Source organism: Acanthochromis polyacanthus, chromosome 5 (genome assembly GCF_021347895.1).
Source record: "Acanthochromis polyacanthus isolate Apoly-LR-REF ecotype Palm Island chromosome 5, KAUST_Apoly_ChrSc, whole genome shotgun sequence".
In the NCBI taxonomy this organism is placed as follows: Eukaryota; Metazoa; Chordata; class Actinopteri; family Pomacentridae; genus Acanthochromis; species Acanthochromis polyacanthus.
In genome coordinates, this window is record NC_067117.1 from 13,395,581 (window position 1) to 13,419,249 (window position 23,669).

The 23,669-nt window shown below is 41.4% G+C and overlaps 3 protein-coding genes across 6 annotated transcripts; 1 reads left to right on the forward strand and 2 right to left on the reverse strand.

Annotated features, from left to right (window-relative positions):
* Window positions 1–4,451: 4,451 nt before the first annotated feature.
* LOC110951086 (proline-rich transmembrane protein 3-like) lies at window positions 4,452–10,468 on the reverse strand. Of its 2 annotated transcripts, XM_051947837.1 has the most exons (3): window positions 8,835–10,468; window positions 7,457–7,978; window positions 4,452–6,611 (listed from the first exon to the last, which is right to left on the reverse strand). In XM_051947837.1, exons 2-3 carry the CDS (start codon window positions 7,947–7,949, stop codon window positions 4,954–4,956), a joined length of 2,151 nt encoding a protein of 716 aa, XP_051803797.1. In that variant the 5' UTR covers window positions 7,950–7,978; window positions 8,835–10,468; the 3' UTR covers window positions 4,452–4,953. The 2 variants fall into 2 exon arrangements, with proteins under 2 accessions (XP_051803797.1, XP_022049696.2); XM_022194004.2 differs by having other exon boundaries at window positions 7,457–10,468.
* A 150-nt stretch (window positions 10,469–10,618) lies between these two features.
* On the forward strand, window positions 10,619–16,810 carry LOC110951084 (transcriptional regulator QRICH1-like). 3 transcript variants are annotated; one of them, XM_022194002.2, is made up of 12 exons: window positions 10,619–10,741; window positions 11,803–12,065; window positions 12,149–12,223; window positions 12,972–13,109; window positions 13,198–14,004; window positions 14,416–14,575; window positions 14,815–14,969; window positions 15,058–15,172; window positions 15,250–15,358; window positions 15,465–15,616; window positions 15,703–15,793; window positions 15,878–16,810. In XM_022194002.2, exons 2-12 carry the CDS (start codon window positions 11,814–11,816, stop codon window positions 16,065–16,067), a joined length of 2,244 nt encoding a protein of 747 aa, XP_022049694.2. In that variant the 5' UTR covers window positions 10,619–10,741; window positions 11,803–11,813; the 3' UTR covers window positions 16,068–16,810. The 3 variants fall into 3 exon arrangements, with proteins under 3 accessions (XP_022049694.2, XP_022049693.2, XP_022049695.2); XM_022194001.2 differs by lacking the exon at window positions 10,619–10,741 and adding an exon at window positions 10,857–11,056; XM_022194003.2 differs by lacking the exon at window positions 10,619–10,741 and adding an exon at window positions 11,575–11,696.
* On the reverse strand, window positions 16,811–20,897 carry LOC110951087 (pseudouridylate synthase RPUSD4, mitochondrial-like). Its single transcript, XM_022194005.2, has 6 exons — window positions 20,385–20,897; window positions 18,927–19,134; window positions 18,730–18,823; window positions 18,292–18,442; window positions 18,095–18,192; window positions 16,811–17,393 (listed from the first exon to the last, which is right to left on the reverse strand). Exons 1-6 carry the CDS (start codon window positions 20,818–20,820, stop codon window positions 17,190–17,192), a joined length of 1,191 nt encoding a protein of 396 aa, XP_022049697.2. The 5' UTR covers window positions 20,821–20,897; the 3' UTR covers window positions 16,811–17,189.
* Between the last annotated feature and the right edge of the window lie 2,772 nt (window positions 20,898–23,669).

Consider the following 23,669-nt stretch of genomic DNA (forward strand, 5'->3'; position numbering starts at 1 on the left):
GGCCCTGTAGCCAGGCTGGTGTTCACGCTGATCAGATGGAGCCAGGCTGTCAGGAGGTGTGGTTAGAGGATCAGGAAATACAGGCATGTCAGCCTGCTGAGGAACAAAGTAAACTGGTATTTAAGGGTGTGGATGATAAATTGGCTCTTGAGCTGCAGCTTTCTGACTCACAGCTGTACTGGTTGTTGGGGTGGTGGTGGGATCTGCAGTGTGAATATTTTGCCTTTGAGGAAGATATTTGGGAGAATACAACACAGGGATCTGGTAGGACTGAGGATGCACGTGTTGTGGTTTGGGCAGGTGGACTACAGGTTTGGGATCTTGAACAGTTTGAGTTTGATCATTTGGAGATAGTGGGCGTTTAGGGAATGACAGGAAAGTATATTGAGCAGGCAGTGGAAACTTGTCCTGCTGGGGAACTTGAGGATTCCCCTCATCCTCTGTAGCAGGCGCAGTTACCAAAGCCTCTGTGCTAGTGGTGGGAGGAGGAAGAGCTGGGGTGGTGGGATGGAAAATCTCAGATGCCATGGGGAATTGTGGGAAACGAGGAATTTGATATTGCGGAGACTGATGCATTGGAGGTAACGGAGCCAAAGGGTCAGCAGTGTTTTCAGTAGCAAAAGATTGTGTTGGTGGTTCAGGCTCAGGAAGGAAAAGGTACTGAAGGAACTGTGGCATATATGGGAATGCTGGGTGCCGATCTGCAGCCACTTGTTGGTTTTCATTGTTGTAGTCTGCAGGAGCTCCTGAGTAAAGCTGTGGATATGGTAATGGCCTCACTGTACCAACAGTTTGAGCTGGACTTTGTGTTGGCAGGGGGTATCGTGGAAACAGCGGGAACTGAGGGTACCGAGGATGCTGCAGGGCCTGACCACTGTCACCAGGAGGTGCAGCTGTCTCTAGAGCAGGATTTACAAGTGGGAAAAAAGGGCACGTGACTGAGATCTCAACATCCAGCCACAGAAGAGAAAGTAAATACTCCCCGTCCTGCAAGGGGGAAAAAAAACAAGTAAATCAAAAGCATATTGACACATTAGCTTTCAAGTGTGACCACAAGAGGGCCCTTTGTACCTTGAACTCTATGCACGATCCTCTGTTGTAAGGTATAGTAAGTGTCAGTCCACCAGGATACTCTTTGAAATCAAGTCCACAGCTGCTGTATACCTGTGAAAGGGACTTCCACGTGCCAGATACTGTAATAGTTTTAATATCAGATGATAAAACAGACAGAAGCCGCTTCTAAAGTCAGTGAAACATTTTTATGTTAGGTCACCTACTTTTTACTTTGAGGTCATCTACTTTAACACCACCAATCTTCACCACCATCCCAGACACAAAACAGAAAACGGAGGGCGACGGTAGCACATCAGGGCAAGACATGGCCACTGGTGTCCCCCATAATCGCAGTGGTAGGACATAATCACCATCCTGTAGTATAGAAATGGAGGAAAGAGAAAAAGACTGAGCTCATTGTGTCATAATGAGGGTTGGAGGCAGCGAATTGAACTCCTCCACAATACAACAACTATTCACAGACATACAGGGAGCAGCATTAACTCAAAAAACATCCTTAATTGAAATGTGTTTTTATGCAAACTGATGTCACTTGGCACAATGTACAGTGCTGTGAAAAAGTACCCCCACCCACTTTTATCTTCTATTTTTGCATATTTCTCACAATTAAATGTTCTAGATAAAGCTAATATTTATTTAATATTGGATAGAGATAATCCACCAGAATCCAACAAAAAAATATATTGAAAACCTATATTACCTCCAAAACCCAATAACTGGTTGGGCCACCTTTGGCAGCAACAACTGGCACATACTTTTTCACAGGACTGTAAATACTGACAATGAAGATGAAGAGTACCTTCTTTGTGACATGGCAGCCCTGATAAGATGCAGCAAACTGTACACTTCTTCGAGTCCTCCTGACAGAGAAGCCACATGTGGGGGGCATTTGAGACAGAGGAGTAAGACGTCTCTCTCCTGTTTGTCATTAGAGAAAAGTTCAAGTTCTGTATTGGCCAATATTTCCTGTTTCAAATATGTGGAACCTACCGCTATCCACGAGAAAATGTGCGTCTCTGACCCGTCTGACCTTCAGAGTCATCAGGTTGTTACTACATTGCACTGATGGGTCCATGCGTTTCAGTTTTGCATCCATGAGTTTATGCATCACTGGAAACACAAGCACAAATTCAGTCAGTTTATTGAATCAAGAACCCCATCAGACCGTCATCACATCCAAACTAGAGGAAGGGTTTATGTATTACATCTCTTTAATATGTAACCCCATCTTTCTCAAGGGGCCAAAAGTAATTTCACTAAACTGCTGATACATGAGAAGAAAAATGAAGTCTGCGATGACCTCTGCAGCATAAATGATATCCAGAGAAGACAACAGCAGTAAATGATCACAGTATCCTTTCCATGACAAAGCAAAAAAAAAAATCCTCACAAAATCCAGCTTAGGAATATTTTTATCCAAATCTACTACAAGACTTCGGGAGAAGGTTTACCTCAAGGTCAAACTTCTCTTAAGGCAAGATTAAAGGCAAGGTTAAACATTGTCAAAAACCTGAAACAGCATGTCCATTTCTGGAGCAGCAGCATTTGGAGAGATGAAACTAAGGTCAAATTTTACTAAAATGACTGGAAGCAAAAGTATGAAGATGGCTTTGAAGAGCTGATGATTAAAAAAGTATACAATATCATCTATAAAACACAGTGCAGGCAGTATGATGGTCTGGAGGGCTTCAAATGGGACCTGGGCTCTGGTGTTTATGATTTTTTCTCATTTATCAAGAAAAACCAGCACTCATAGCTGGGCCTGATGGTATTAACTGAGTATTTGGATCCTCCTGCTTCAATCATTTCATAGTTATACACTTTCCTTGTTCAGTAAGTTTTTTAAGCAACAATGGCAAAGTGGAAAAAATACATTTGGGATGGCAAAGCTGGGTCATAGTCAGATTACTGTAAAGTATGCTTTTACCACAGCTGTGTGTTTTGAGGTAGTAGCACATGTTTCTGATACTCAGTTTCAACCCTCATATGTTCCAAGGCACAAAATTGTATCTGGCAGTTTTTTTTATGCTGCTACTGGTCAAATTTAATAAAATAATAACAGGAAGAAAACACTTCATGCATGTTTTACATGTTAAAATAAAAAAATCAAAGAGAAAGATCTGAATTATTAGAGTGTTGAAATCCTTCTAGATTTATTGATTGTATTGACAGGTGAAAAGCTACTTGTTTGAAATTTCCCAATGAGAGGAACATTTAGATCACAAAAACAAAATATGTACCTGAGTGTGTCTGATCCACTTCTCTTTAAACAAAAGCAACAATCTAAAAGAAAACACTGACTCCAAGTAATGCAGGTAACCTCCGTGGCACTAAAACTGTGCCTCCAGAACACTTTATTTCAAGACATATGAGGGGATCTTTACTGAAACATACCTTGAGTTGAATTCAGGCCACTCTGTTGGTCCAGTCTGAAGACCAGTGAACCGTCTCGTATTGGAGATTTATGTTTTGCTCCAGACACCAAACTGCTGAAGCCCAGTATGCCCTGTAACGTGGGCCTTTCCACCGCACCTTCAGCTTTTCCATTACAAAGTCTGAAAGATGTGAGAGTTGCCATCACTGCGAAATACAACAGTTGATTTTTCCAAGACATCACACTTCTGATGAATATCTTGGGCGTGTGATGTTGTAAAACGGTTGTAAAGCTGAGAAGGCCAGCCCTGCGTCGACTCGTCCTACATATAGTCTGATATGCTGCTTAATTGACCAATCAACAAGTGCCACGTGATGACAGCACCTGTTGGGGGAGAGGCAGGGGTTGAAGATCAGAAGGATCATCAGGCAGAAGTTGTAGGGATCCATGGAGCTCTCCTCCGTAACTCCAGTCCCATAACACGATTAAATTCTGAATTGCACTTTTGTGCGTAATGATGGAGCTCCGGATTCTTCCAGAGAAGCTTTACTGCAAGTCGATCTACAGTGTAAAGCTGGAATCTCTCAGAAACAGCTGACACGTCGGATGTGCAGACAACAGCGTCAGATCCCCTTTTTACGAACTTACCGCTGCTGTGCCAAATGCATAAATGCGCACATCCATCTCAATCTAAAGAAATAGTTGTTTTATGCTGCAGGTATTTATTAAATCAAAGGAAATAGTCTGACACACGGCCAGCCGTGGCCAACAAACAGGAGATCAGTTCATGTTTCTGGAAAATAGCGAAGGTGCATACTGAATTTGAGAAAAGGAGAAAGTGAAAAGCAAAAACCTATTCCCAATGTTCCAATATATGACGCAAACTTCATAGGTCTAATTTGGTATAAATCGTTATTTAAACAACGTAGAACGTTGCTACGTATGAAAGCCAAACAATGAAATTATTCATTCATTCACATTTATGCACATGAAAGTTTCATATGGGTCATATAAAGTCACTTTATTTATTCTTTATTTACAAAAACAATGAAAAAACACAGATCTGATGCAAAAAGGTAAAAGATATTGACTCAAATGGTAGGAATATTAAACATACTGATTGAAAACTTGTCTGTCCTACATACACAAATAAAACTGGCATATAGAAACACGCACAGTAAAACTCAATCATCATGAATATTATTCACTACAAATTACCATTTGCAACCAGTTCCAGCCATTTGACCCAGTGAAAGTCAATTAAACATTACCTTCTCCAAAATATAATCAAAATATAAAAACAATGCAGATACTGAATAGCATAGGGACTTCTGTGCTGAGTATTTGAAACAGAATCCCTTTGAAGTCAGTATCAGACACTATTTTTTCTTTGTAGAGGCAAAGTCCTGCAAGAGCATCACAATCCACATTACATGCTTGTGTCATTTCCTGAAGTCTAGACAGTTTGGTTTTAGAAGCTAGCATGGGCTTGATATAACACCAGCTTAGAGGTCTGTGATATCGTCATCAGAAAAGTCACGCTGATGCATCACTGCTGAGAATTCGTCTTCATGACATGCAGCAGCTGCAGATCCAACGCTGCCATTATACTCAGCTGTAGTGCTGGGTGACTGTACTGGTTCTTTGGCCTGGAAATGGTCCAGAGATGCAGAAATAGACTCTGTATCCAGCATCCACCCGTAGCCAACATAAGGTGGAGGGAATGCTGTCAGACCGCTGTCTCCATCATTGGAGTCTGTGTCCATAGTGTGAGTCCAACAGGGAGGTGGAGGTGTGAACAGGCCTCCTGCTACGAGCTGCCCGTGATGAAGCGCATTGTCAATGCTGCGCCTGAGGTTAATAGGAGATGGGGGCCGCATGTCAAACTCTATGAGTGATAGAATACATTCGCGTTCACCAACTTTTTGCCACAGTAGTGCAGCCTGAATGTCAGAGCTGCTACTGCTGCTAGGATCAGGTTTGTATTCTGCTGCAGTAGCTGTTGGTGGATCATCATATGGACACATTGCATTGTTGCTGATACCTGTCCTGGACAGGTTATACTTTGCCCAGTTATTTGGCATCAGGTCCTCCCAGGCATTCTCTGATTTTCCTAGACGGCCTTTCCGTACACTGGCCACCAGTCTACCCCACAAGCCTTTCTTCTCCACCCTCTTAGACACCTCACTCCTGCCTTGCCCATGATCGCCCCTTGAATGACCCCTAAATGGTGTCCAGAAAATCCAAGATCCAAGGACGAGTAAAGAGAATCCCCAGGCTATCTCAAGGATTCTGGCCCAGAACTGACTGAGCCACCAGCCCCAACCGAAGCGCCTCCAGTTCCCCAGCAGCCCATAAAGCCAGAAGAGACTGTACAACTGAAGGCTGCAGCACAGCACTGCAAGGAAGGCACACACTGCTGTTTGTCGCTTTCCACGCCTCTCAGTCCTCTGTGAAGGAAACCACTGTGGTATAGAGGACCGGAGAAAGGGAGGCAGAGGGGAGAGAGACTTAGTGAGGATTCCCAGACAGAACGGGAGGCCCCAGCCGAGGGAGAGGGTCTGTAGCAAAAGAGGGAGAACCGGGGACAAAGTGGAAGAGTGCAGGTCTGCTACAAATAATGCAGTGCAGTGGGTTAAAGCAAGTACTCCCACAATCCACGGGCGCTGCAGCTTTAATGGGAGAAGTAGCAATTTAAACCCTCTAAGTGTGACCAGAGCAAGGACAACCTGCGCCCACAGAAGAAACTGCATGGGAGCATTGTGAAGTGCTGTCAGAGTGGCATGAGACAGGATCTGACGGGTGCCATAAGGATCAAGCAGAAGGAGGACAGTACGCAAAGAGCCACCCGTAATTAAGAAGCTGTTTGCGAGGGTCAGTGCATCACACAGGGGGTGAGGAAGAGTGCACGCTCCAGCCATTCCCAAAACTGCCAGGAATGCCATCAGTGTGAAAAGGCTGGCCGATCCAAAGACGTGCAGTTCCCAGGCAAACGCCAGCGTGCGCCTCATGTCATCCCAGAGCAGGCTGGTGCCGTTAAAGTTTTTGAGAACAACACATGGTCTGACACCGACCACACAGGGAGCTCCAGGCCCTGGCAGGTCATCGTTTGGCATGTAAGTAAACACACTGGTTTGGACTGGATGTTTATGGCTGTCCCCACCTGAAACACAGAAAAAAAAAGTTGTTTTTTTAATGCAGGAGAATTTGATTGTGATTTTTTGGCCTACTTTAGGCTTTGCCACTAGCCCTGTGCTCTCATCTAATCCCTAACAAGCCACTGACCTTCAATCAACCCTGTTTCCAAAGTGGATATGACAGCCAGTCTGTTCGAATACGTCCTTTTAGACTTGAACAGTAACATTTACAGGAGTTCTTGCACAGATTCTACATGCACTGAATCAACAACTGGACCAACAATTTCAATAACTTGTGCTTATATTAGTTAAATTTTCAATACATTTCAAAAATATACACTACTATTCAAGTGTTTGGGGTCACTAAGAAATGGCCTTATCTTTGAAAGAAAAGCATTTTTTCAGAGAAGATAACATTAAATGAATCAGAAATATAGTCAAGATTTTGTTAATGTGGTAATAACTATTCTAGCTTCAAACAGCTGATTTTTAATGGAATATCTCCATAGGGGAACAGAGGAACATTTCCAGCAACCATCACTCCTGTGTTCTAATGTTCCATAGTGTTAGCTAATGGTGCTGAAAGGCTCATTGATGATTAGAAAACTCTTGTGCAGTTACATTAGCCCATGATCAAAAGTGTGAGTTTTCATGGAAAACATGAAATTGCCTTGGTGACCCCAAATTTTTGAATGGTAGTGTAAATTTGAACAAAAAACTGATGTACAAATACATATATTGGTGTTAGAGCTCATTGTGATAATTCAGTTGTATCAGAAATCAACTGTGCATAATCAGTGTATTCAAAGAAGAGGAAGAAAAAAGACAAAGAATATGCTTTACTTGAGTCAAATATCACAAGTTTTCTTACCAATCAGAGAGTCATCATTCACTCCGGGACTCGTTTTTAACTGTTCCTCACTCGTAATGTGGCTGCTGTCCAAGAGAGCTTCCTCAGAGAGTCTGTGTTCACTGGAGTGACTGTATCCTGTAACTGAAGAATTGGCTTTGTCAGCTTCTCGCTCATGAGACCCTGAGTGGTGTAGAATAGGAGCTGGCCTTGTAGTTAATGTGATTCCAGACTCAGAAGGGTTTTCGTTGCTCACTCTCTCAGGCTTCTCTGGAATGATAGTCTTATTGGTGAGTTCCTGTGATGCTGTTGTGTCTGAACTGTGTCCGCTGCCCTCCTCAGAGCTCTTCGAATGAAAGATGACTTCACTGGCTGGGATGTCCAGACCGCTGTTGTTTCTCCTCGTGCTTTTATTTATTTGGGCTGAATTCAGCGAATGTGAAGTTTGAATAAGGCTTGTGAGTGAAGACAGAGATATGGTTAGTGTGACGAAGAGCAAAGACGACCACCCCATTTTTGACACCGAAAATGAAATCCCAAAATCTGTAGAATGACAAAGAAGAAAGAAAGCGGAGTTGAAATGTGTTCACCTTATGAAATGTCATGCAGTGTCTATACAGATGATTGTTTGACATTAAAGCATGGTTTCCCATTTTTTAAAACCCATCATTAAGCCATAATCATGTGCCGATAAGGACTTCAAAGCTGTTTTCCTTTGATCTGTTCACACCAGGTATTAAACCCTGTCTTCTTAGTGTCCTTTCAGTGGAAGTCATTGGGCACAAAATCCACAGTCTGTGCAGAAATGTATTTCAGAATTTATCTGAAGATTATATAAAGCTTTGACACTATCCTACTTTGCATAATCAGGAAAACCTTGACAGTGGGAAGACTTTGGAGTTTGAATAGAGGTCAGAAGTCACATAGATTCACGGATAATTAATCATGTGGCTCAGTCCTATAAAGGACAATAATTCCCCAATGTAATCCAGAGGGTTTGTGCCCTCCACAACATCTGTGGACGGTTTGTCTCAGCAAAAATACAACACAGCTCGGCAAAAACATGGAAATTCACAACAGGAGCCAAAGTCCTTTGGGTCACAACTGTCCAACTGCCACTTCAGTGATGTGCAAATTACACATGGCATGAAGGAAATTAATTACTAAATGTCTAGTGATTAAAACATACAATAGGACACAACCAGTAACATTGTTTTCAGCACGACAATAACCGGCAACATGAGTTCAGATTCATTTAACTCTTGGCCATCATTTAGTCAAACACACATGCAAAACTCCCAGGAGCTTTAAAAGGGTTTTTGTATGCTGAAACACATACCTCATCTGCCACAACAATCCATCCTGCAAACAGTAAAACAAGCTAAAAACTCAGCTGTACCTGTGATTCTGTTTGCTGTGCCTCCTTTTAGTGTGTCATGGGCTGCACTCCATCTCCAGCAGAAGTGTGTGGAGTATCTAATGTGCTACATAAACAGTAAGGGTTGAACATAATGAATTTACAGCCACGCTCACAGCCATTTAACCTCCGAGCTGACGTCTTATTCCTATTACTGCACCGGCTGGTTACCTGGCAGCTTTCCATCACAATCTGACCTGCAGAAGCAAAGAGCAGGACCTATATACCAAAGAACATTTCATTATGAAAATAAAACAGTGTTTGAATAGATAAGTTTCCGTTTATTTTCTTTGTATATGAACATTTTAAAAAAGCAAAGCAATTTTGCAAATGATTGACAAATAAAAAAACCTTCAAGCCTCACCTGTGACTTCCTACAACAGCTGTTTTCAGGTAAATCCCTTCTCCAAAGGATTACATTAAGATTCTTAGAGTGGCACGAAGTCACATGAAGTGATAATGTGGAGCCAAACAGACATAGGCACAAGCCAGTAAACAGTGTCGTGCCAACTAACTGGCTTCTTATTTAGGGAAGCATGCATATGAAAGACTTTCTGCAAATCTAGACCTGGCATATCAACAGTACAAGTTTATATACTAGATAATACAATTACACACTGTTAGCCACTGCTGGGATGAATCTCATAATACTCACTCTGTCGCTGGTGTGTAAACAATATTATTAAAGATAAAAATAAACATATACTGTATAACAAGCACCATCACTTCCACCAGAGAGCCCTTGCAGAGTTTACAGTTTCCAGCGAGTGTGGGAATTAACTCTTTCCTATCCAGCGTCCAGAGGGCACAGCCTATCCACACAGCGCATCTGTCTTGGTCCACCTTAAGAAGGGCAAGAGGCAGTTTGTTGTGGAGAGAACAGGGGGAGGCCCTCAGCAGCACATGCCTGGCTCTTTAAGGCAGACTGGGGAAGTTAGATTCTGTTAAAGGCACATGCATTCAAATGTTTACCAGGCTTCATCAAAACCATCCTGGAAAACATAGAGCAGTGTATCAGTCTGTACATGTGTATGTGTCGAGTTTAAACTATGCAGATTGGTTTCCAGAGGCCTGTTGTGCACTGTCACAAGTATAATAATATGGCAACAGAAAAGCTAATAGAAGGGCCAGAATACTAGTTTTATCCTAGATAAGTCATTGTTAGTTATACAGTATATTTAAAACAACAGCCATTGAGCTGAAGTGGTTTCCAGTAGAGAAATAACATACCAAGTTTAATTATTAAGGTTAGACCCTACTGCATTATTAATTAATATTTTTTATAAAGTAATCTAAAATATAGATAGATTTGTTTGTTAAATGAAAGATAGCATGTATAAGTACAACAGCTGCTACATCTGAAGGGCTGACTAAATGTGTATTCATCAGTGTTTAATATCTATCTATCTATCTATCTATCTATCTATCTATCTATCTATCTATCTATCTATCTATCTATCTATGAGTGCATATTTGCAGTTCAATCATATGCAGTTTTCCAGGAAGCAATTATATTTTTAAAGAGATATTTTTATGTACATGTATTAGTGTGTGTTTGCAAATTATCCTAAATTAATCTGAGTTTGATCATCTTGCTCTGCCACATTTCAACACTGTTTACAGTCTGATGAGGCATTATTACAACTGTGACTCACTGTACATTGAAATTTGCCTTTGTGGCTGCATGTCCTGCTAAATATGATTAATTTCACAGTTTTGCAAAGCCACATATTGCTGCTGGCCCCAGAATGGCAGCTCCAGCTCCAGCTCCGAGCAGCAGCAGAGCTCGGCTTCTCACGGCGGTCAGCAGAGGAGCGGCGCTGCTTTCGGGGCCTTTACTTCCGTGATTTTATATCTCTCTGGATCAACACGGCAGAGTGGGGTTTCATGTGAGTGGTAGAAGTACTACGTGGGATTTCGCAAGATAAATGAATCCGTGCTTCGCTGGAGGTGGGAACTTGTTTTCCACCGACGGCAGCCCGCAGCTCTCCCTGAAACAAGCAGACGTCAGAGACTTCGCTGCTCGCCGCCGTTAAATTTTATCGCAGTGTAATCACAGCATTGTTTGCGGTTATTCCTCTGCGGATACTCGCACTATGTAGCCCAGTGAATGGCACGCTGCTGGTAGCTGTTAGACGTTTATCGGCTTTTTAGTTTTAAACACCGTGCCTTGGCGGAAAGGAGAGGATTTCGTTTTATTTAAGGTAGCATGACAGGATCCACAGCCGTCGAGCTAGCTAGCGTTAGCACTGTGGTCAGCTAGCATCGTGTTATTGCAATGAATGGGGTGTTGCTTTGATGGTTGCTAGCTTCATGCTACGAGACAAACTGTGTATCCAAATTGTATAACTTACAGCAGACATGTGTTTGGTATTTAAATATGTTAAATACAGTGGCCGCTTGCTAACCAGCCCACTTTATGGGCTTTGAGGAAACAGCGCCTTGCTAACACTGTAACGCTAGCATGCTAACAGCTAGCTGTAACGTAGACACTAATAATAGGTAGTCTGCACACGAAGTCTGGCAAACACATTGTTGGTGCCCTGGGTTGTGGCTCCATAAACGGTTAAACAAAAGTATCTCCCATAGTTTCCATTTAGGCTTAGCTATGATCTAACACAGGACTGTAATGTTAAAGTTAATAGTAAAAGTTGATAATAGCGTAGCACAGTCGCTGCATTAGCACCTAGCCAAAATGCACTCCATAGCTTACCATACTATTCTAAGATATCCTGTTTAACGAGAAGGAATGTAAATAACATTATTTAGCTTATTATGTTGTGCTTACATAATTGCAGATGTAACAATAAGACGCTGCTTTTTTCACTAGACGAGCCTTCCTTTGTAGGTGTCTGTGACCTCACTTCACTGCATTTTTGTGTAGCCTTGTATGGATTTATTTATGTTATCAGAATTTAAAAAACAAAACAAAAACGTATCATATTTCCAGGTCCAGTGACGATGAATGAGCAGGAGAGTGGGGTGGTCTCCTTTGATGAATATGTGCGGCAGAAGGCCCGCACTGTGCCACAACACAGGATGAAGGAGTTCCTGGAGTCTCTTGCCAAGGGCCCAGAGGTGCTGCAGGAGTTCAGCCAGCAGGGAGGGGCCGCAGCCACCACCACGGCCATGGTGTACCAGCAGCAGGGTGCCAACTGTGTCTACACAGACAGCACAGAGGTGGCCGGGTCTCTCCTGGAGCTAGCCTGCCCGGTAAGTCTGCTGAATTATAATGCCGCTGTTGTCAGGTGTGGTGCAGTCTGCCGTACTTCATATATGTACATGCTTTATGACAGGTACAGGTGACCTCAACAGAGATTTCACCTCAGATGTCTGTGCACCAAGGGTCTGAACAGCAGCTTCAGGTGCAGGTTAGTTCGTACATCAATATCAGTGTCCCAGTAGCATAGCATGTTTAAATTGCACGTGACAGATGGGGCTGCCGGTATCTAGACACACCATCATTTCTCACTGTCAATAGTAAAACAAATGAGAAGGCAACGTCAATAAGCTGAATTGTATTTGTTGTTGGATCCACTGGCTGAGGAAGGATTTATGATTCCAATTCAAAACCAACATGTCAATTCTGCTGGGAGTTTAAGATATTATCATAATTTTTCTCTAATATTTCCACATTGGAACAAGATTTTTCTTTATTGGATGCTTTTAGGTCATTGCAAATGTTCAGCTTGAATACAAAATTAGTAATTGAAACAGTATGCGTTATTTCTTAAATGTAGTCTGTAACATGCCACATTCACTCGATCCTTTATTCAGTCACACAGGATTAGCCTTGCTGCTTCCAACTTGTAAGACGTGACAGGGATTTTACATGAAACAGAATCAGTCATTCATTTTCTCTCAGCTGCTGCATTGTGTGACTTTTAATGTATAAGCATCACTAAACTGTTTAATTTTGATAATAAATGGCAAAAATTTGTAATGACCAACCTTTTATTTCTATGAAGAAGATACTTTGACTTTGGCAAAATACAGGCTGGTGTCACATTTTCATGTCCATAGAGACAAACGTACTACATCATGCATCAGTGAGGTAAGTAATTTCCTGCTATGATTACTGACAGGCCTGATTGTTTTTGTTGTTCCCTCGTTTGACAGGTTCAGATCCAGGAACAGCAGGGCCAGACAGTTGGCCAGGTTCTTCAGGTGGCCTCCCCGTCTCAGCAGGACCTGCACGGAATATCAACAGCTCAGCTTGTCCAGCAGGGAGAGCTCACAGAGGAGCAACAACAGCAGGTACAGGATTCGTTGCAGACGTTCAAATGCAATGCATCCCTGTGATGAATTCTTGTTGCTTTTTAACTACCTTGACCATGTTTCACAGATTCAGGCACAGTTGGTTGCAGCTGTAGCTGGAGGACAACAAATCCAGCTGTCGAGTGGCCAACAGATCCAGCTACAAGGAACGCAGCATATTCAGCTGCCAGGGGGACAGCAAATTCAACTTCAGGCTGGCCAACAGATTCAATTACAGGGTGGCCAACAAATTCAGATCCAGACCATAGAGGCCATGTCTCCCTCTGAGCAACAGGAGTCTTCAAGGGAGGCAGAGCGGAGGCCCGGCACTGTCGCAACTGTTCTCCAACCAGTCAAGAAGCGTAAGGTGGATGTCCCCCTAGCTGTGTCCTATGCCGTTCCACAGGGGCAGCAGGTGGCTACAGTTCTTGCCATCCCTCAGGGGCAGCAGCAAAGCTACGTGTCCCTGCGACCAGATTTGCTCACTGTTGACAGTGCTCAACTGTACAGCACTACTGGAACAATCACAGGTCCTACAGGTGAGACATGGACCATCCCTGTGTACTCCTCTCCACAGCAGCAGGGTGTCACTCACATTGCTATACCACAGGAGACATATAGCACGGTGCAGGTTACTGCCTCCAATGGCAAGGACAAGATGTCCCCCAGCTCCTCATCAAGGTCTGCAGATGTGCAGTCGGCCTCTGCTGCCACACAGGAAGAAATAGTGCAAACCCTGTTCCCTGCACAGTTCATGAACGGGAACATTCACATCCCTGTGGCGGTGCAGACTGTGGGAGGGACGTACAACACTACACAGTCGGTACACATATGGGACCCAAATCAACAGCAGAGCCAAGGCGAAGACGGACAAGAACAGCAGCTCCATCTGCAGGTTTGAAAAAAATTTGTTTATAGCCATACTGTAGACGTAGAGTAATAAAAATGAGTTTTTCTTCTGATTTGTATTGTTTTTCCTACTGGTATATGCATAAATATCCTTTAAACGATTCTTGATGGTGATTGCATCTAAAGCTGATAATAGTTTATGAATACTTTCAAATACAACTTGGTCTTCATCCCCGTGTTGTTGCTGTTTTTACAATATCCCCGTTAAAATTCCTATTAAAATTGTTTTTTCCTTTCTAGAAAAATGATCGAAACACATCTGAATTATTTCTACATAGTCACACTGTTATCTGGCTTATTTTATGATGCAGTTATTTAGATTTTTGTCTTTGCTGTCTTCTTTTTTAGAAAGCCACAATCTCTGATTTATTTTTTTTATTGTTTTGGTTTTGTACAGGGTCAAGTAGAGACCGAGGCTCACGCTGAGCCACATGCAGAGATTCTGTTTCCTGTGTCTCTAAAGCCAGAGGAGGGCCTGGAGGTGTGGCGCCTTTGGGTGAAGCGAAAAAACGCTGAACTAAACAAGCAGGAAAAGACGAAGCTTGCACCCATAGGACGTAAGTGAACCTGCTGCAGTCGTATCTCACATTTGTAAAATAACACTGATATGTTTTATTGCGAGTTTAATAAAACTGCGAGAGGCAATAACATTTCTCTTTTTGTTGTTGTTGGTTTTCCCGATGTTATCTATTCATGCAGTAAACAATTTATTCTGCTTGAACCAGAGATATGAGATAGTAAGCTTTCTGCTGCGAATATAAACTAAGCCTTGTCTCATTTATCTGATTGTGTTTAGGTCGTCAACCTCTGCGTTTTCAGGAAGACTTGGTGTCCAGTGCTGTGGCTGAGTTAAACTTAGGTCTTTCTCTGATGACTCAGGAGGCTCGAGGATCGGAGGAAGAACAGTTTGCACCTGATGTTCTATATTATGTTTTCCTGTGTATACAGAAGGTTAGTATCACCACATTCAAACATTAAGCTTTCAAAAGACTGTCTGAAAATGCTTATGAATGCTTCTGTTTGTTTGTTTTTTTTATAGTACCTGTCTGAAAATGGACGTGTGGATGATATTTTCTCAGATCCGTATTACACACGTTTTTGTGAGAGTTTACACAAAATCCTGTGGGACTGGAAACCCACCGTCCATCCTTTAGGTAAGACAGAACCAATATTGACAATTTTATTCAGTTGTGTTGCATAAAGATTGATTTATCGTGCAACTTGATCTTAGGTTATATCATTCCAAGTCACGTCACAGAGGAGATGCTATGGGAGTGTAAACAGCTTGGTGCTCATTCACCAGCCACCTTGCTCACAACTCTAATGTATTTCAACACTAAGTGAGTAACGACCCCCGCTCAATGCTGAAGGATCTGAATTTTATGCTTCTTCAAGACAGAGTTTTATTTTAGATCTGAATACTGAATTTTGTAAAATACTTTACAGGTATTTCCGCCTGATAACACCGGAACAGCACCTGAAAGTAGCTTTCTCTAAGGTCTTAAGACATGCAAGGAAGAACCCCGCAAATGCCAAGGACAAAGCAACCAGTATTCGCCTTCTCAAAACACAAGTTCCACACAGTTCTGGACAGAAAGGTGCTCAGTGCAGTTACATTTATGCTGAAGCTTTTTTACAAATCAGTCTTTGCGGGTATTGACCAGATATGTGACATTTCTTTCAGGAACTGATGACATGTATGAGGAGCAGATCGAGGATCCTGAAAATCCTCTTCGTTGTCCCATCAAACTTTATGACTTTTACCTTTTCAAATGGTGAGTGGCGCACGACCAGTAAAGTCCATCTTAACTGGATCATTCTTCACTGTTAAAAAATGTAATTCCCTTCTCCGTTTGCAGCCCTCAGAGCGTCAAAGGACGAAACGATGCTTACTACATGACTCCAGAGCCAGTCGTTGCACCAAACAGCCCGATGTGGTACTCGTCTCAGCCCCTCGCAAGTCAGCAAGTGGAGCACATGCTGGCTCGCATCATCGTGGTCCGAGAGATCCAGGACATCATTAACACTGGTCCAGAAAATATGAGCTAAAGTGAGACTGGACTCCAGATTGTTGACTATGCAGTGCCCATCCTGACTCTCAACCTCAATAGCCATCAAATAAAGTGGATCAACTTCTGAAACAATCTTTTTCTTCTGAGCACTCATCAGATTCATTGATTTTTCTCTTCTTGTAATTTCTGTTTTAATCCGATGGGGTGGACTGCTCTTTCTCATGACTACCTTTGTAAGCCATCGCCTCTGTAACTTTTGAACCCGCAAGTGAGCAAATCTCGTCACAGTTGGGCCACTAGTGATCTCCTGTATTCAGCTCTCAGCTGAGCAGAGGTGGAACATTTTCCTGTAGAAGTCAGATTTTTCAGTATGAAGCAAAGATATTTAATCTTTCACTTCTTAACCTCACAGATCGTTAGCCATGTCTTACTTCTCTTCAAGGTCCCACTATGATACGTTACATCTCAACAGACAGTTACAGGGACCACTGCTCCAAATTGTTTTGTATACTGACTGCATTTTGGACCATGTATTGATATGTTCAAAGCTGAAAAACTTGTGCCTGTTTTTTCAAAAATGACATCATTTGCTTGTGGATCATTGAGTGAGTTGAACCTCAACTATTCACAAGGTCAAGTGCTATATTGTAGTTATTCAGGAGATTGGAAATATCTTTTCTCAGGTCAAAGCTAGCAACTGAAACACTCATCAAGGATTTTTGCCAACGTATTCCTCCATGTATGTGTAGTAGATTATTAAACAGGATATGCAGACGGAAACATGTTTGTATCAAGAGTCATGTCGAGCAATTCAAAAATGAAAAATGAGCATCATTTGTTACACCATGATCATCGTTAACCTAATTGTTCCCACAATGAAATGACACAGTTGAATTATGCTGACAAATAGTTTAAATACAGCTGCACAGCTTCATTTTATTATTAATAAAACACTTTGTATAGCACTGTACAAACACTACATTCCACATCTCATTTTTCCACAAAGAACCTTCTGGGCTTCATAATCTTGCATATCAGTGCTGCAATAACCCAGCTTGTAATTTCCCATTTAATTTAAATGGTTAGAATTCATTCTCCATGTAGCAGTCCCAGATGTTTCACAACTGATACCCACTACTTGTGGGAATCAGAGAGATGGTTATTTATCATCTTTTTTATCTGGAAATGTTAAATGTAGTCGACTCAATGTTTGCGTGAAGTATTTAGGCAGTGGGCAGGAAACGTTGATTTCAGCTTGGTTGGTTCCCAGTAATGTCAGCTGTCGTGCATGCAAGTGTAGAGGAAGATACCGAATCTTGCTCTGTTCCAGTCCAAGCTTTCCCAGCACACGTTCCGGTAATTTCTGTGAAACAAAATCCATCATTTAGTCATTCAATAGCAACTAGGAACAAAAAAGAAACCGAGCCTTGCAGAACTTTGAGTGACCTTGTTCTGTCTGAGGGAAGGCTGATGATCAGAGAAATAGCAAAAGAAAAGGCTGTACGTGTGTACAATTAAACACCGAATCAAAAATGTAAAATGCTGACAGACTCGGGCAGTTCCAAATTATCCCAGCCCAAAGTGGAACAGTTACAATGGAGTTACAGCAAGCAGTGACAGAGGTCATCTCTTATGCTCATTTTAGCTTCCAAAGATGTAAAAAATAAGATTTAAAACCACTAATTTGTCAGGCACTAACAAAATGATCAAGGTGATGAACTCATCGTGTAGCACAGCATGTGTGTACAGGGACCTTTAATACCAGCAGTTCTACACTTTCATGTCAACATTCCTCATTGGCATATTGGCAGATTTTTTTTACTGAGTATAACTGCCAAGATGAACACAAACATCACTGTTAGACAAAAAGCAGCACCCTATTAGAGGACTGCTTTAACACCAGGTCTGACATAGCAATAGAACAGCAGTGTTTACCATCAGTATATGCAGATGAAACGTTTACTGTTCAGCACAGTGATGTTGGTGCTTCTTCCATCTTTTCATGATACCATAATAACTATGAAAGCACCATTTGCTTTGCTGTACACTGTAAACATGCGTTACCTGCGGGGCCAGTTTGTTCCAGTGAGAATATTTATGGTCACCAAGAATGGGGCAAGACAGAGCAAATGCCATATGAACCCTCATCTGGTGCTTCACTCCTGTCAACATAAGAAAGCAGATGAATGAAAAATGTGCCTAGAGTGAAATGAAACCTATTTTACAGTTATTTACTGTGACAGGTTTTCAAAACGTCTTACCAGTAAAAGACTGAAGCTCCACAAGGCTGCAGCCATTGCTGCTGTCCAGGACTCTGTACTTGGTCACTGCAGGATGGGCCTGCCGATTGGTTCGGACTTTGGTGACGCCATCGCCTCCGTCATTCATTTTGAAAAGAGGACTTAGAGCCATCTGAAATGAAAGGAATTCAGAGGCTGGAGAAACCACATACACCTGCATGAATACGTCTACTGCAGCACCAGAATCAATCATTTGGTAAACAACTCAATGTCACCAATAAGAAAAAAGCTTCTCACATTTTATTTATTGTAGAACAAATGCAAAAAAGAAAGCAGCTCTTTGCATTTGTGAAGCTAAACTCTGTGTAGGTTTGGTGCCTTAACTGATGACTCCAGTAATTCATTCTCAAATGTGTACTGAATTGTAACTGTTAATCAAAAGCAGAGAAGAAGACAAACCTTGTAGTGCGGCTGAGGACCTGTGATTTCTCGCTCTATGATGGGAATATCAATCATTCCTTCAGACGGAACAGGGACACCAACTGTAACAACCCTGCAGAAGAACAGCAAATACGTCTTCATGTAAACTGCAGCGTGCAGTGTGACTATACACTCCTACTTGAACCCTCGTTATTCATCACCACCTTTCATCTTACCAATATTTCCTCTGAACTTGGTTGTTGCTATTGAGAGAGAGGATGAGCTCCACCACTTCTTCACTCCTGGCCAGCAGGAGAGCTCCTGTTGAGTCCTTCTCCAGACCCAGGGAGGGGAGCAGCTGAGATTCAGATTTTATCTTCACCCCATCCATCATTTTGGCAAGAACAGGAAGCACAGAGGAGATGGAGGTGACCCCGCTGGTATCTGAGACATTAGGAGCAACAAAAGCGTATGTATTCAGGTTTTGATATCCCAGCGACAGTATGATTTCTGACATTTCTACTAATATCCAACTGCTTTCATTGTCATTCCAGCTGTGGTCAATACTGACACTGCACAAACACAACATGTATAGTTAATGAAGTCTTGATATAACATGAGAATTTTGATATTACTGGCCAATATGGGCATATATACTCACAGAGCACTTTAATAACACCTTAGTAATGCCACCAAGAGCTGAGGCCAGTTTTAGACCAAAGCGAGGCTCAAATCAGGATTAGTATGTTGTTGCTAAATCAAGTGCTCGAGTGCATGCGGGCAGATACATGTATACATATAAAGTCCTGATTCCTTTTCATTACCCATTGTCTTTTGATCGAGAAAATAACAGATAATATGTAACAATGCCACAAGCTAACATCTCCAAATTGCTAGCTTTGTCTAACAGTCACAAACACAAAGGTAGACAACTTATGGTGACATAAAACAGAGTGCAGCTGCAATAATGTTATTGTCTGTAATGTTTATCCAAATGGCAAATTTGTTAATTCAAGCTCCTTAAATGTGGATTTAATGAGCGTATGTGTTGTACAGCAATTTAAACTGAATATCTTGTGTTTTGGAAGGTAGGTTTGAGAAGACTAGAGGTCACAGTGAGTCTCTCCATCTTTTGTAACTAGTATATTAAACGGTTAATTGATTAACTAGAAGAATATTGAACACATAAGCACTAATGCGTTTAAGCCACTATATATTGTGTTGTTTACAGTGTGTCGATTCTTTACTATTTTATTCTTATTTCTCATCCCTGTACATATTGTAAATATTACTATTACTATTTTATTATTATTATTTTATTACTATGTTTATTGCTACATAAGCTGCTGTAACAATGTGAATTTCTCCTGGCGTGGGGAGAAATAAAGGACTATCTTATCTATCTTTTCTTAAACCTCAGCTTCAGCCATAAAAAAAGATAAACTGTAAATTCTGACATTTCTGAAGCTGAAACCATTTAAAAAAAAAGACTAATATTGATGGAATCTCAGTCGATCAGGTGATCAACTGATTAATCGTAAATCTCTAAAGAAACTATGTTTTCTGTCAAACTTTCACACATTCCTCAATATTTTTAAAACAAGTTGATTTTTTTCTGTCCTCACAGTTATCATAATGAATGTGATTAAAGCAGACAGTCCTGCTGGTGGGTGAACCCACAGACTGTACTGTACCTCGGACAGGGACCCCGTATGGTTTGTTGATGACAGCCACATCTTTATCCCGGTACAGCACTCCTCTGTGGAGGTGTTTGGCCAGCACGTTGGGGTGGACGTTTTGCAGCTGCAGACTGAACCGCTTCAGCTCCGTCACCCTCCTCTGCTGGGCGGACACCGGAGCCTCCTCCACCGGGGTCCTCGTCATCTCCTGCCGGACCTTCCGAGCCAGGTCGATCGCTCTCAGCCGAGGTTTGTCACCGCCGGTGTCCGAGGCCGGAGCGTGTTTGGCGGCGGAGCTCTGACTCCGGGTAAGGGGCGGTGCTTCCTCCGGACCCCGGCGGCAGTTTGTCGGTAGTCTGACCCGAGAGAAAAGTGTGTTTAAACCGGAGCTCCGGTCTTTTATACGAGCTATTCTCCTACAGCTGTTCATTGTTGCACTGGAGCTAAACATGAGCTACACATGGGTTTAGAAGCAGAACATGACCTCTGGATGAAACACGCATGCGCCGAGTACTTCTTCTTCTACCTCTTCTTCGGTTGGGCAACAACGAGTTATTGTATTACCGCCACCAACTGGTGTGGATCAAAATGACGCATATTTTCTTTTTTGTTGTTTTTTTTCTCTTTTTGTTTAAAAAAACAGACAAGAAAAGAAAACAAACAAAGCATTTAAATTGGAAACTAGCATGAAATTCAGGTTAACATGACTGCTGACCGGAGTTCACACCAGCAGCGCAATACTGTACTGCCTTATTTGAATTTGTATTGTATTGTGTTTTATATTTTAAATTTTACACTTGTGTAATTTGTTCTATTTTAAATTTTAAATTTCTATTTATATTCTTTTAAATTGATTCTTACACATTAGGCATTAGGTGGACAGCAGAGAAGGAATTTCATTGTACAGGGAAACATGTTTCCACACTGTGCACATGACAATAAACACTTTGAATCTTTGAATCTTGAATCTTGAATTATCAATATATCAAGGATGGACGCAGTAATAAAGGTTAAAAAGAAAAAAGTGCCTTAGACAAATTAAATAAGATGTTAAAGAACAAGGGAATGGCGAGGCACTGTGTGTGTGTGTGTATAGGATGGTGCTGGGATGATGCAAAAAAAATCAAAATATAAAAAGTTCAATGATGAAATGAAATAGGTGATTTAACCAACAAATGAACAGTAAAAAAATAACAAAAAAAAAAACCTTTTGTAATTATGGATCCCCAACTTGCATGCAGTCTGACGCTGCATGTCTGTCTACTGATAGAATCTGTTGCTTTTCTTTGTTGTCTTATAGTCACTTTAACTCAAAAATCATAACATATTTCAGAAAAGAAAAATGAAGCTTGACATTGTATAAAACACAGAGTAGCCCACAAGAATTCAAGCTGGTTTTAGGCTCAGCTGAAGTTGTCATAGAAAGCATTTCTTTTCCCTTCCCAATGGGACATGAAGTCAAACTTTTATCATCAATGTTTGATCACCTTCACATGCTTTTGTTTACATTCAGGCCTCTTACAAAGTTTGTTTTGGGTTCATCTTGTGATGTGAATGTTGAGCTCAATGACGCACAGGGGGCTCCCAGAAAAACCCTAATCAAAGCATCTTTTCATCACTTACTGACCATCTATTTCATGAGTCACAAGATCTAACTAACTCATAAGGCCTTTTCTTATCGGTATTTATCCTCAGTGCAATTTATTAGTATCATTTTCACTCTCTTAAATACTTACCATCTTTATATTTTAGCTTTTATGATCGCATATTTCAATATTTCTAATGATAAATTTATTTAACCGCGGAGTGTAAATGGCCTGCTTGGATGTAGTTTTGTGAAGTCAAAATACTTCCTGGAGTATTTCTATCTTATATCATTGTATTTGTCACAATTCCTTAGGAAGTGTGTCTCTGTCTCCACCTCAGCTGTGGCGCAGTGTGTCTTCATTTTGTTGATCACCACAACTTCTTGTGTCATTCTAGCCTGAGGCTTGACTGTGTTCACTGATTCTGTATTTTATTAGGATCTGTCTCTGCTTCGCATCTCTGATAGGAAAGATATATTCTGCCAATTTATATTCATGGTTTGGGGCCAGATAGTAATCAAGTTTGGTTTGACTTTTGGTTTGATTCCTCCAGTTTTCTGGTTAAACATCTTTAGTTAATGTAATCATTTCGATGCATCTGATCAGTGGCTTTAAAGCAGAGCTAGAGCAGTTGACTGACAGAAGTGACATTTTTAGAGGTTCAGCTCCTGGATTTTTTTGTGTCACAATATATATGTTCTTTTTAAAATGTTAGTATTTAGTGGATAACAGCCTAAATCTGTGCAATGGTTGATTTTTTTATCTTTAATATGGACTTGTGCACATCCCATCTAGAGTCGTCATGGTAACTGAGCGGACCCAACAGTGGGAGACATTATCAAACATTTCAGCCCAAATTTTAAATCTAATGTTTATTTTGTAAAGTCCTCTTCTAGCTGCTTTTTTTGTTTCAGTGTTCACTGCCAAACCAAAGTCAACTGAAGCCCTGATTCACACTGAGCAAGATGGAGGCCATTCTGACCAACATGGATCATCCACTTCACATCTGCCTCTATGAACAACGAAACATCAGTGGACGGCTCCTATCCCTGCGCTGCAAGACCAAAAGATTTAGGAAGTCTTTCTTGCCATCAGTAGTCAGGCTATTCAATTCAAAATTAAACAGATAAGAACCCTGACAACTGAATTTCCCTTCGGGGATGAATAAAGTAATTCTGATTCTGATTCTGATTCAGAGCCCTATATAATCTTCATATATGTTGATGCTCTGATCTGAACACATGTTTCCTAATATGAATTGATTTTCCAGAGATCTGGATTTCTTCTGGAAGATCATAATTTTAGTTTTGTTAAGGCTAACTGTCAGGGCCCACTTCTGACAGAACAGACTCCTGCTGCAGGACTTGTTTTGACAGCAAAACTGGGTCATTAGCACTGAAAGACAAGAAAATCAAACAAAAAGTAAATATATTTCTGAATTGCTTAGTTTTAATAGTGATTCTGATGTGACAAAAAAAATAACATCTGCTAAAAACTGATTGTGCTTCATGTTAAAGGTGTTTTGTGCAATTTCATGTAAGCATACAGCTGATTTTATCTGAGTCAAGCAGTCATAATGTTCCAGTATGCATAGCTTTATTTCTGTGATGATGGTGAAAGTGTGTCTTTTGTTAGCATTTCCTCAGGTTATAGTGTAATCAGGACTTACATTTAAGATATAGGCAATGGAGTGCTGTAGTTTTTACAATCTCTA

What these genes read in the sequence shown, in the direction of transcription:
- LOC110951086 (XM_051947837.1), bottom strand. Translation starts at nt 7,949, where the DNA reads ATGGGGTGGTCGTCTTTGCTCTTCGTCACACTAACCATATCTCTGTCT. An exon ending in GAATGATGACTCTCTGATTG is followed by an intron (nt 6,612 to 7,456) that starts GTAAGAAAACTT and finishes TCTGTGTTTCAG; the next exon opens with GTGGGGACAGCCATAAACAT.
- LOC110951084 (XM_022194002.2), top strand. Translation starts at nt 11,814, where the DNA reads ATGAATGAGCAGGAGAGTGGGGTGGTCTCCTTTGATGAATATGTGCGG. An exon ending in CAGAGGAGCAACAACAGCAG is followed by an intron (nt 13,110 to 13,197) that starts GTACAGGATTCG and finishes CATGTTTCACAG; the next exon opens with ATTCAGGCACAGTTGGTTGC. An exon ending in TTTTCCTGTGTATACAGAAG is followed by an intron (nt 14,970 to 15,057) that starts GTTAGTATCACC and finishes TTTTTTTTATAG; the next exon opens with TACCTGTCTGAAAATGGACG.
- LOC110951087 (XM_022194005.2), bottom strand. Translation starts at nt 20,820, where the DNA reads ATGTTTAGCTCCAGTGCAACAATGAACAGCTGTAGGAGAATAGCTCGT. An exon ending in CAAGTTCAGAGGAAATATTG is followed by an intron (nt 18,824 to 18,926) that starts GTAAGATGAAAG and finishes GTTCTTCTGCAG; the next exon opens with GGTTGTTACAGTTGGTGTCC. An exon ending in GGAGCTTCAGTCTTTTACTG is followed by an intron (nt 18,193 to 18,291) that starts GTAAGACGTTTT and finishes TTATGTTGACAG; the next exon opens with GAGTGAAGCACCAGATGAGG.